Genomic DNA, 12,520 nt, shown 5'->3' on the forward strand with positions numbered 1-12,520 from the left:
ACTAACTGATATCTTAGAAATTATTTTTAGATCCTATCAGATTAAAATAGTCAATTGCTCTTGCACTGGCTATGAACTACCAGAACCTAATTTGTACACTTTTCTTGTTCTTGCTTTTTTCTTTGCCTTCACCTAGCACTTTTGCACTGCATAAAGCTAGATTAGTGATCTATTACGGTTTTAATAGAGTACTGTTGAGTCCTTAATACTTTGGCTTTTTACAATATTTGTATTTGTTATTGGCCTTACTGTAGACAAATGAATACATGTTTTAATATATCAGCTGTTATTTTAGACATTATGTTTTTTAAACCCCGGTTGATTAAAATGGATAACTAGCTGCAAGGAATAATGACGGCAATTTTTAATATATATTGTATGAAAATAATTTCATATTTTTACCTGTGTTATATTGTATGCTTTGATGGTTCTTGGCAAACTGAATAAAGCTCTTTTGATGATGATGTTGACTCTAAAGATGTAATTTGATAGTACTCTAGCCATGGTGGCGTGCAGAAAAAATGAAAGACTGAAAGAAACGCCTTTAGAAAAGTCTTGTATATTCTCACTTAAAACATTCAGGCAGTCCAAAAATATGTTAAACTATTCTAGATTTTAATTGATGTGGAGGTGCGTCTGCCTTTACAATGACAGAAGTCTAATGGCTTTTTTTTAAATCTTTGTTGCAGGTCATCTTCCTATCCATCCAGATTCCACTGACACTATTTGCCTGGCTTGGAATTATAAGGAAATTCTTTCTCTTTTACAATCCCACACATGCGTGGTGTGTTACATAGCGGGACATGATCATGATGGCGGCTATTGCTTGGACGCTCACGGAATTCACCATATTACTGTGCCGGGAATAATTGAAACTCCACCTGGAAGCCATGCCTTTGGAACGGTGCAAGTATATGAAGGAAGCATAATTTTAAAAGGCAGAGGTTCTGTTTCGGATCGAATTATGCACTACCGAAAAGAATAATTGTTTGCATAAACAAACGTTAATACAACGGAAAATCGGGCATTGTGCGCTTTGAAACTGAAATGTAGTGAGAAATTGCCAATTACATGAATGGCGAGTCTGCAGTGTTATTTTACACACACATGGGCTGTTCAATTGGAACAAGAAAATCAGCTATTTTCAAGGCAGTTACTTCTTTAGGTCTCGGCTCGAAGGCTGCGCTTGCGCAGTCTCGGTCCGAGATTTAATGACTTGGAGAAGAGGGGCTTGAACCCGCCCCTCTTCTCCCCTGTTCTCCATTGGCTGGCCTCTTGAATGCTGGCCAGCCATTGGAGAAGAGGTCCGTCACTCCGAACAGGCCCCGTCCTTTTCGGATTCGGGGGCGTGTTTTTCCAACTTTTCTAATTATCTCCTCCAGCCAATGGCAAGAGGAGAGAAAAGGAAAACACGCCCCGAATTCGAAACCGCCACTGCGTTTCTCCGAGGCATTTCTGCTTCGCCTCAGAGAAAGGCAGTGGTGTGCTTGTATGGGAGGCTACTGTTTCAGGGCAAAGCACGCGGTATTGTACCTGCGCTGGTAACAGCTGCACACAATGCGCCACAAACCCGTGTCCCATGCTGAAGTCAACAAAACCACACGACCGGCCTTTTATCTGACATCGAGTGCTTGTTTGGGCTCTTTTACGACGGGCCCACATTGTTGTCTGGCCAGCACTCAGTCTGTCAGTCTGCCTGGCCCGGCTCCCATTGTTCCCTTATCGGCACCTCTGCGCCCTGCAGGGTGGGGGATGGGTCCACACTGCTGCGAGGAGAGCTAAAGGACCCTTAGTGTAAACACAACCTCCAGCGAGTTGTACACTAGGGGCAAAGTTACCGCAGCGCGCATTATTCTCTGTTTTTTCAGCATCTAATTTTGGATGAAGGTAGATTAGTTCAATTTGAATCATATGTTGTTGCTCATGGTGTGAACCTCTCCATACATTATCCACGAAAGGCCATGCATTTGTATAAAAAAATGTATCCCTTGAGTATATGTGCAGGTCAAGCGCGGTTTGGTAACAGCAAGCGGGGAGGTTTGCTGCTGAAAGACTATGGGCTTATTTACAAGCCGCTTGCGCCGCCCGTGCGTTTAACGTGGGGAAAAAGTGACGCACATGCGGCGCAAGGGGCTTGTAAATAAGCCCCTATGTGTTTTTTTGCCCGTTGATTTGTGGTGAACCGAGGGATACTCCGCGAGGCAGAATGTTAAAGTCACGAGAAATAGTAATACATTGACTATAGGAGAGGCAACTGTCCTGAGTGTGACAACGTCACGGCTTTTAGTCAGAGCCAATGTTTTTCTATTTTTAGAGCTGCGAGGAACAGGGTAAACCTTGTATTGCCTGTCTCCTTTGCGTTCGATGCTTCGGTCCTGCAATCACTCGGGCGAGCTGATTTTGGAGCCTCTGACGTCACTCAAAAGCCATTTTAGATCTTTGGGGTTTTTGTGAGCCACCAAGACGTGTAATCTCCCACCCCTCACCCCGCCTGCAGCTCCCCTCACTCGCTTGAGTCACCATGACGTGGAGGGCAGATGACTGCAACCAGCAATACACACACCTTGCTGACCCCTCTGAATGACACCACATACAACAAACCTAACACACGCTTCTTCTGTTCCAGAGGTGCTCAATAGACGAGGGTCGCATCTATCAGCGGTGCAGCAGGCGCAGTGGCACCGGGTCGAAGAGACCCGAGGAGCCCTCTGCACCCAATTTTGGTTCTGTTTTACTGCTCAAGTTCTTGAAAGAAGGGGTATTTCCTGCCTTGCAACACAGTTGCTGTGCCACTACTTGGCACGCTCTTTCAGCATCGTCCAAAATTCGGGCTTAGACCAGGCGCAGCACCCCCCTCTCCCCCCCAAACCAAGACAATGAATAACTGTGAGATATGGATGGGGGTACGGGGGGCATCACATTTTGCAGGGTGTTGGGGCATTATTTTGCGTTTAACCACAGCCCTAGGTATCGAATCTATCTGCCACCCCATACAAGTTCCGAGAGGTGAATTAGGAAATTGTTTTACTGGAGCCAGATACGGAGTGTAGATTTGTGGGCGTCTGCGAAAAACCGACCCACAGCTGACTGGCGGAACAACCATTGGAGTCACCTTTCACCAGGGGCGAGGCTTGGTCAGCAAGATTGGGGGCGGAGGGACTTCAAATTTCCCAACAATTACACTGGAGTATTTTGTGAAAATACACGATATGAGAAGCAGGGCAAGGGGGGGGCTTAAGGTGCAGTGAGTTAAGAGTACTTCAAACGCGATATTTTTCAAACTAACCAACAGTTTTAAGACCTTCTAAACTGAGACAAGAGAGAGTGTGTGTGTTTGTCAGTCGGTGTGTATGTGAAAATGCCAGGGTGAAATCCAACAGACACCTCGCCATACCCGACTGAAAGCACTTGTACCCAGTTATTTACTACAGAAAGCACTTATTAGGAAGGTGTAACACCCCCAAACACACCCCGCTCCTAAAACTACCCCTTCCAGTACGTACTGGTTGAAACACATGGGTTGGATGCCACCAGAGCAGTTCAAACCAACGGAGGCCGGTAGAGTGATCGAAACCACGTCACACCGGGGAGCTGACGGCAAACATTTCCCAACACTCGAAACTAGACACGGGACAGCAGGGCAGAACTGGAATTCCACACGGGAAACTCCCAAGGGAAATACCTGGGCCCCAGGCGGGGAAGCGCTGCTAGAGACGTCAGCCCTTGCAAATAATGTTTCACAGAAGTGAGCTTTGTTTATGGATGTTCCCCCCCAAATCATAAACCCGCAGCCTATAAACAAACAACGCATCCTAAATACTGACGAGTAAGTTGCTGACATTTGTGAAGGATACTGCCAAAATACTAGAATAGAGTGGAGACTTTAACCAATTCGGTGCTGGCCATTCACGGCTAGCAGGCCTCAATGTTTGCACATGCATGACCGGCACTGGATAGGAATCTACACCACTTGGTCTTTCAAGCGCCTGTCCAGGCAGGCCCGGACCCATGACCTGTCCAGGGTAATGTACACTCGCCCCATGCTCTCCAGGCACATGTAGACTAGATTCAAGAAGGGTCTCTCTCTCAACACACCGCCCCAGTGTTCAGCCCTTCACATTGAGAATGCACATCTGATGCTTCGGAGTTATTATTTTTTCAACTTTGACAATACCGTTTGTTTAAATTGATGTAATATTCCTTGCATATCTAGTATGTACTCAGTGATCGAAGTGGGCGGGATCGGCAGGGTACGGCGTGCCCCTACTCCTTAAATTCAATCGAATCCGTACCCTTACTTCTTTGTTTAAAACGTGTTTCAAAAAAAAAAACATAAACACAAATAATGTCATGAGCAATGCCAATAGCTCTAACTTTAACAATGCCGAGACCATTGCATTGCAAATGCTTGTTTTTAGTCTTGTGGTGAATGACGATCCTTTAAAAATTACATTGCTGTCCCATTCATTGGGCAATGATGCTGTTTTTTTTTTTAAATAACTTATAATATTTATCTAAAGTATAGTTGCAGTAGAAGAGACAGTATTTTGTCAAACTAAAAATAATTTAAGTAGTTGTATACTGAACATTAAATCAAACATCTTCATTTTGACAATGGAATAAACCTTATACAATTTCTGGAAATCCTTTACATTGAATTGCAGTTTTTGATTTAAAAAAATGCTACTTAATAAAACAATTTCTAACTTATTAGATACAGCACCCGATACACAACAAAATATGTAATATCTAATGCTCAATTAAGATGTTGCGGTTTTTATGTATAGCAGTGCTAATGCAAATACTGCATGTAAACAGCTAGCAGTAAAAGTTGAGCACAAGCAAGAGAAGGCACAAATAATACAAGGTTTATACCTATTAAATTCAACCTCCACACGTCTAAGTCTTTCGATTTTAACTTCAATTTCCACTATATTTTTTTGTATTCTCAAATGGGGGTGGCTTTTTAGTTCTCGCCAAGGCAGCGCACGCGCTGTCTCTTCAAGACATGCTATATCTGCTCTGTGGGATTACAGCCCGCCCATTTTCTTGTCCTTACTTCATGTGCCCTTCTAAAAGGCTTGCTTCAATCGGGTTCATATGTGTTCTTTGTCCCATCTTTTGGTATCTTGCTTCTTCCCACGGAGCACTGTCCTATCACTAGTAAGTTTTCACTTTTGGACATTTGTGTTTAAATCGGTGCACTATTTTTTTGGATTGGTTTCTGCCCATAACGCGAGCACCCAGATTTTCAGTCACTCCATTCCCGTTTATCGTCGCATTAGCTGGGACAGATGTCGCTCTGAGCTCCATTCCTGTTTATCGTCATATTTGCTGATTTTTCTAAATTATGTGTTGTCATTTTGGTTTTTACTTTCTTTTAAGCATAGAGTTTTATGTTTAAAATGGTGGCATGAGATGTAAAATTCATATTTTTATACTCATAACGTTCAATCCATTAGTAGAACCAGAGTGCCTGAGAGGATCGTTCACGGGAGGGGCGGGGCTAACACCCGGCACACTGCGCATGCGCATCTCTCTGTGTGCATGACTCGTTACTTCAGCAAGCACCAGCACGGCAGTCAGTTTCTGTAATGGACATTGGAACGCTTGACACTTTAAGGTTGCTTCAGCCACTAGCACTTCAAAAGCAGTCGTTGCACGAGAGATCGTTTATTCTGCATAAAAATACACCTGCAGGGCATTATAAATGTGGTGCTTAACTTATCCCCACCCGCTCCCTGTTATTTCAACCCTTCTGTCTTATCCTCCCTCACACCCCCCTCATCTCTGTGTCTTCACTACCCCCGTTAGTCACCCCCACCCAATTGACAAAGCCAATAGGTGTCACATTGGCGAGACATATTGGCTTTGCCAATGTTTGTTTTAAATGTGTTGTTTTGCTTTCTCTGGATTTCCTGGCCCCACTCACATTCTTCCTTGTTATGTATTTAGTTTTTTCACCTTGTCTTTTTCCTTGCATGGTTTAACACCCCTTTATATATTTTTTGTCCTCTCCCCATTTGCTCCTTTTGATTTACCAAGTTGTTATGTCTTTATCTCCTTTTTTATTTTCCTTTAAAACTCCTATTCTCTCCTTTAATGTCTGGTGCACCCAAGACCGTTTTGTTTTGAAAAAATACACAGAGTGGGCTGGGTGTCAGCCCACTAAATCTGTTGGCTGCGTTATGTCAGCCCCATCAGCCCTTGCTTTAAAACAGTGTGTATCTTATCTTGGATCAGCCCAGATCAGTAAGAGAATAATCCTTTGGGTACATGAAGAAATAACATGCTTTGGATTCTGAAACTGCCAGCAGGAGCACCTTATTATGGATGGTCCCACAATGTAGTGGAGTGCTCCCTATACAAATACAAGTTTAGGCAAAGTCAGTAGGTAGGAGATTGCCAAGTCTGCAATGTTTTGTTTTTATGCAATTTTTTTTCGAAAATATGCAGTAGACGGAGCTATAAACAGGCCGTATATGTGAATAAACCACAGCAGTAATTACGGGGTCAACCCGACACAGTACATCTCTGGCATGTGGTGACAAAGCGGTTGGGATGAAGCAACAAAGTGACTCAGTCCACACCGCTATGGGATGCTGAAAGGTTGTGAACACTGATCAAACAGTCGGGGGTTAGATAAGTGGGACATGATCAGTATCTCAAAAGTGGGCGACCTGTGGGTGAAGAGTAGGGTCAAGGCATTTGAGGTGATAAAGAAAGAATATGAAATGGCAACTTCAGAGACGTATAGATATCTACAAATTAGGCATGCTTTACAGGCGTGTATAACCACCAAAGCCCCAGAGAAGATCTAGGGAAGGGAACCAGAGGCACAGGGTACTAGGAGCAGGCAGCCTCCAACATATAATGTTAAGCATAAATAGAGCCGCTCCCAGTCAGGTGACCTAGGTGCTACAGTAATAATTTGTGAGTGCAGGCATCTCACAAAAAGTGAAAGACTGGTCCCAAACACCACCTGGTGTCATGCTTCATCATTGACCAGTCATCGCCCTCTAAAAACTTGGTTTGATAGAGGGCGTTGATGACAGGGATGCACTTCTAAACTAAGTGGGGGCCCTTACAAACAAAAAGTGAAATTAAAAGGCCATTATAGATGTCAAACCAATTTTATTATAACTGGCATCTGCATGGTAATTAAAATGGATGGTCAGTGTGTTGGGGATTCTATTGCCCCCCACCGTGGTATATATGGGCGACATGTTTCTGCCAGTTGGCCCAGAAGGGTCCATGGCATTCATCAGGACCTAAATAATTAGAAAACGGGCTCCACTCTTACCAAACTGTGGTGAGAGGGTTCCACTAGGTGGGGTGATCTATATCACGCTCCACAATTATACGGCTAATGCGTTAAAGCCTGTAAGAAAAAACAACTGAATAGTACAATACAAAATAGCACCAAGGTCAAAGGTTTTGAAAAACTTTCAATCAGCCACACACATTTGCAGATATAGTGAGTGGCTGTAAGTGCAGCAAACGTGACACTCATCTGTGCACCTATTGGTTTGTGGAAACTGTAAACCACCTGCATTCACAAATTAACACTGTAGCACCTAGGTCACCTGACTGGGAGCAGCTCTATTTGTGCTTAAAATGCTTTAAAGGCGGCCATTCCATCAGGCTCTGACCTCCCAGAGTCGTCCCCGCTGGAGGACAGGTATTTGAATGACCAAATAAACGCCAAAATGATATCTATGACATAAATAAAATTGCTTAACGCTAAGCCCGACCCACTCTCACAGTTACGAGAACGGTGGCAAGCTGATCTGGGAGATATTAGAGGATGAAGATTGGCTGGAAGCCCTGGCCTCTCCCTGAGAAGTAGCCATATACGCAAGACTAAAACTGATTTAACTTAAAATCCTACATAGATCATATTAATCCATTAGTAGCATGGTAATAATGAAACGGAAAGAGGACTCCACATGTAGACAACAGTGTCTGGTAGAAGGCACATTCTATCACATACTATGGGAATGCCCGGCTATTCAGAGATATTAGGGAGCAGTGGTAACACTGTTGCGTAACGTGGCTCCCAAGGAACTTCCACAGACACATACTCTGTACCTGCTCAATATATGGGGACCAACAGATCTTACTAAAAGGAGCGCATCTCTGTCACCCTGGGTTTTTCTATTGCTAAGAGAATTATCGCAAGGATGTGGGGCTCTGATGAAGCACCCACACTAGTAGACTGGGAGTGGGATATGGACTGGGTGATGGTGGCAGAAAAGTCGGTGTATGAGGGGAGAGGATGCCCGATGAAATGGGAACAGATCTGGGGTAGTTAGAATGCTCACAGAGGACAGATATCTGCCACCATCATATCAAATGCTAATAAGACCATGGGAAGAGAAGTAAACAAAAGGAACATAGTGAACTTGTAATATGTACTATACAGATTGCGCAAACTGTTGATGCTGTGTGTATGATGTACTGTGAAGTTAAGATGTTTACGGCTGCAATCACTAACTGTGTATTGTTTCTAACAATAAAAAGATATATAAAAAATATATGCAGTAGGCAGTAAAAGTTTAAAAGTAAAGAAAAGTAAAAATGTTACCATCTACAGGTAGCATATACTTATATAATGTGCAACAAATGAGTAAATATTAACCCATCATTGGGATAAATAGAAAAAGTGAAAAGAAAGTTGATATTGGCCCATCAGTTGTGGCACTAAAGTGGACTACATTGTAGGCGAATATGCACATTCTGTCACTTAGTCACTCAGTGACTGAAGTGGCCTGAATTTTAACACATGCAGTATGCTGTGGTGTGTGGAAGAAAAATGTGAATGAAGCTTTAACAGATCAGTCATGAAGAGTCCTGCCCAAAAGCCCTTGTGAAAAAGGCTGATGAAACAGAAGTTGTATTAAGCCAGACCTTAAAAAGACCTTTTTGTGTCATGTTGCAGGTATATGGCACTTCTACAAAGTGGTGGCTGATGGCTTCTGCCTAATCCTGCCTTATGGAAGTGCCCTCCCTAGCTGCATGCAGTGCCTCAGTACCACTGGAGGAGTCAGCTGAGAAGCCATGAAACCTGAGGTCACATGTTCGATGTGTACCATCAGCGTATCTACCAGAGCCAAAACTCAAATCAGTGGGTAGCAGGCAACAAAGTTCCAAAAGATGGTCTCTGGAACAGAACTGCACGTTCCCAAAGTAGTAGAAAGGCCTGTATAATGAAGATGCAAAGGTGTCCCTAACAGTATGATGGATCCACTAGGAAGGGACTAAGCAGCTGTTTCGAGAAGAAACCCAGTTCAAATAGCCCTGTCTGGGACCCCTGAAAAAGCGACTGGATTTATTAAGAAAACCCCTCCACACTCATGCCTGAACTAGAGAAAGGGGTTCATCCCTCAACGCTGAGCTCTGAATCAGCAAATTCACAAGGAGACTTATAGGGACAAGTAAGGAGATTATGGAGCATTTGAGAAATGCCTGGCTCAGGGATGACTACATTGTCATAGGAAGGGGATGGTGGAAAGTGCCATAAGAGAGGCTGTGGGAGGGTGAGGGGTCTGTCATGGGCATGTGGCAATGTTAAGATGAGGAAGGTGGGAAAAGGTCAAATGTTGAGTGGCATGTATAGGAGATGATTCTACCAGACACAGGCAGATAAGGGAGCACCACTGCATGAGGTTTTGTATGGGAAGGTTTATGAATAGATTTGGGTGCCTCTCTCTAACATTCTGGGAAAAGGGGCTTAAGACTGGGGCCAGGAAGGAAAATCTTGGGGCAGAGATAATAACCAGTTATAGGAAGATGAGTTGGTGATGAATGAGTCAGATATCATATATGAAGCATTCACTGAGAAATGAAAGAATGGCACCCACTAGCAAGGCCTGACCTCACGGCAGACTCTAGTCAAAAAACAAATGGCCTTTAGAAATTATAATTTTATGAATGTAGCTCCTCCCAAAAACCTTACACAAGCAGAATCCTAAGAAGTCATTTTGTGTTACAAACTTCACTCTTGCCAGTCTGTCCTAAAAAGGTGTCCCAAAAAGACCTAAAAAATATTGTCTGATACTGCCAATTGGTGAGCTTAATGAGAAACCCCTCTCCCTCACAGCTCCAAAGCCACCTCGTACGGGCCGGTGGCTAGTGCAGAGACTTAGTATCCAGTAACCTGCAGGTCCAAATGGCACAATAGGCCCTTAGATACAACTCCAATGGTTGTTGAAACAGTTGACCCTGATAGGAGCAAGGCTGTCTGCCAAGCAGACCTTTAGTTACCTCTGGATTGACCTGCAAATAACTCTGAAGGTTCAACTGTGTCCACCCTGAAAGGCTATTGCTTGTGGCTCAATAAAGAGATCCTGAAAGGCCAAAGCACAGTCCAGTAACTCAGCACAAAAGCGGGCCTAAGAGGTTGAAGTCCCTTAGGGTTACTTTAGGTTTAGACCTGGGCAAGAACCCTTAAAGGCACCAGGACTATCACCAGATTAAGGGCATGGAAGACCCTTAGGTAAAAAAACACTGATAAATCTCCCAAGGAACCCAAAGAAACACCAGTACAAGATCTGTAATGGGGGCCTTACTGAGGCCCACTATGAAGCCTGCAAAGCTGTGCAAAATGGAGGCTTGGGGAAAAAAACCTGCAGGTGTGGACTTGTGAAAGGACACAAAGTACACCCCGAATGCAGCCTAGCAAAAGACCATGAAGGACCCTTGGGCAAAGCTGGTATTAAGGCAAGGCCTGATTTAAGGTGGCTGAGATCATATCAGCTGAAACCCTGGTGTAAGATCCTTCAGAGCACCTCTGGTCAGCACCTGGCAGATTTGGCCTAAAGATGCTTCGAGGTAGCCCAATGAAAGGCCATCAAAAAGTAACTCATACTCAAAGACTGCTGCAAGCCAAGGGTCTTGGCCCTTAATAGTAGATCCCTTTTGACCCAAAGACTTTTTTTGTTGTTTTTTTTGACAGGTATGCAGCCAAAACTTTAGTCAACATTGAAAACAAACCTACCTCACTAATACAATAAATTGACCTGTCCCCTCCCATTCTACCTTTGGTTGTTGCTTACGAACCTGGTGAGCAAACAGAGCAGACAAGGAGGTCACACTCACCCAGACGACTTAGCGTACCAACGGTCTTGGTCCCTCACATTAGACCTTTTTTGCCCTCTGAACTCTGAAGATCGCCTAATGCAAGGCCACCAACAGGTAAATCATATTTATTTATTTATTTGCAGAGTTTTATATAGCGCTGGCTAGACCCGGCGGTATCAGAGCTCTTTACATGAGGTTAACGTTAAAAAGTTACATGATTACATCAGTTGCTAGAGCCTAGCATAACACATAAACAAGTCCATGGAGCGTGGAAGGTAGTGGGGGAGAATCCAGGGGCTGGAAAGTAGATCAGGTCTGGCTGACCGGCAAAGGAAGATAGTATTAAAAGGGCCACCAAAGAGGTAAGAGTTAAAGAGTCAACAAGCCGATTGGGGTCAAGCAAAAAAAACATCCAGTGCCGGTCCCACTTACTGCTTCGAATCAAGGTGTAAATATTGGAAAAGAGTAACAGTAGAGTATGCGCAGAATCTATCGTAAGTTTAAAATTGAAATTCCAGATTCCGCTGAACGGCACCAAACTAGTGGAGGCATCCGGGGCTGCTCCAAACGACCGGGGCAGAAACAGAGGCAATCTTTACTTAAACATTGGAAAAAAATAACAATAGAGTAGGGGGGAAGGGAACAGGGCAGAAACGATCGGCACTCTCAACCAAACCCAATACTCCGCCGAACTGCACCAAATCCGTGGAGGCATCCAGGGCCGGTCCAACCCACCGGGCCGGAAACGGAGGCAGTCCCAACCCAAGTCCAGCATAGAAACCGCAGAAGTGTTGGAGGCCACGACCTCAAAGCACAGCGGGCTAGCAAACTATCCTCCAGCCTAGACCAGCAGACCGCCAAGGAGGCCAGCTGATGGGGGAAAATGGACGCATCGCACCACCAACTCCACCGAGGGGACACAGCAGAGGGGCAAGACGGAAGTCGCAGCAGTCCATCCCCGGGAACGACAAGGACGCCGAAGTCTAAACCAAAACGAAAGAGACAAGGAGAGAAAGGCGACTCCCGCAGAGGCAGCATAACCGCGGGAAGCGCAACAGGATCGCCGTCTCGAAGGCAGCCCAAGAACAACCATCCACAACCCCAAGAGAGAAGCAGACAAAAGCGGGATGTCCGGAAGGTAGGTGATAGTCGTGGATCAACCCCCCAAAGGGTGATCCCGAACCCGTCTCCTCTCAGCTGCTATCAGCAGCTCAACCATGCACTTTGGCCGCTACCCAGGGAATCCGCAGGCAGTGGATAGTTCATGTTGCTGTGGGTGGCTTTCTCTCCTTCAACGAACGTCCAGGGGCTTGCAGATATTGTGGCATTAAAATCACCGGGGAGGAGAGGGCTCAGTGGTGTGCTAAATTCCAGGTTTAGTTCCAAAGACGATCCCACGCCCAGGAGCTCCCGACCGGAGCTCCTTGCCCGTCGGCCA

At 44.8% G+C, this 12,520-nt stretch overlaps 1 protein-coding gene across 2 annotated transcripts in view; it reads left to right on the forward strand.

The window, feature by feature from the left end:
- The window catches only part of ADPRM (ADP-ribose/CDP-alcohol diphosphatase, manganese dependent), a 273,505-nt gene extending 272,399 nt beyond the window's left edge, over positions 1-1,106 (forward strand). For both annotated transcript variants that reach the window (XM_085616748.1, XM_085616747.1), the window contains exon 5: positions 690-1,106. In XM_085616748.1, coding sequence (XP_085472874.1) covers positions 690-985 — 296 coding nt within the window. In that variant the 3' untranslated portion in view covers positions 986-1,106. The remainder of the gene's footprint in view (positions 1-689) is intronic.
- Positions 1,107-12,520: the final 11,414 nt, after the last annotated feature.

This window comes from Triturus cristatus, chromosome 7 (assembly GCF_964204655.1).
Source record: "Triturus cristatus chromosome 7, aTriCri1.1, whole genome shotgun sequence".
NCBI classification, from domain to species: Eukaryota; Metazoa; Chordata; class Amphibia; order Caudata; family Salamandridae; genus Triturus; species Triturus cristatus.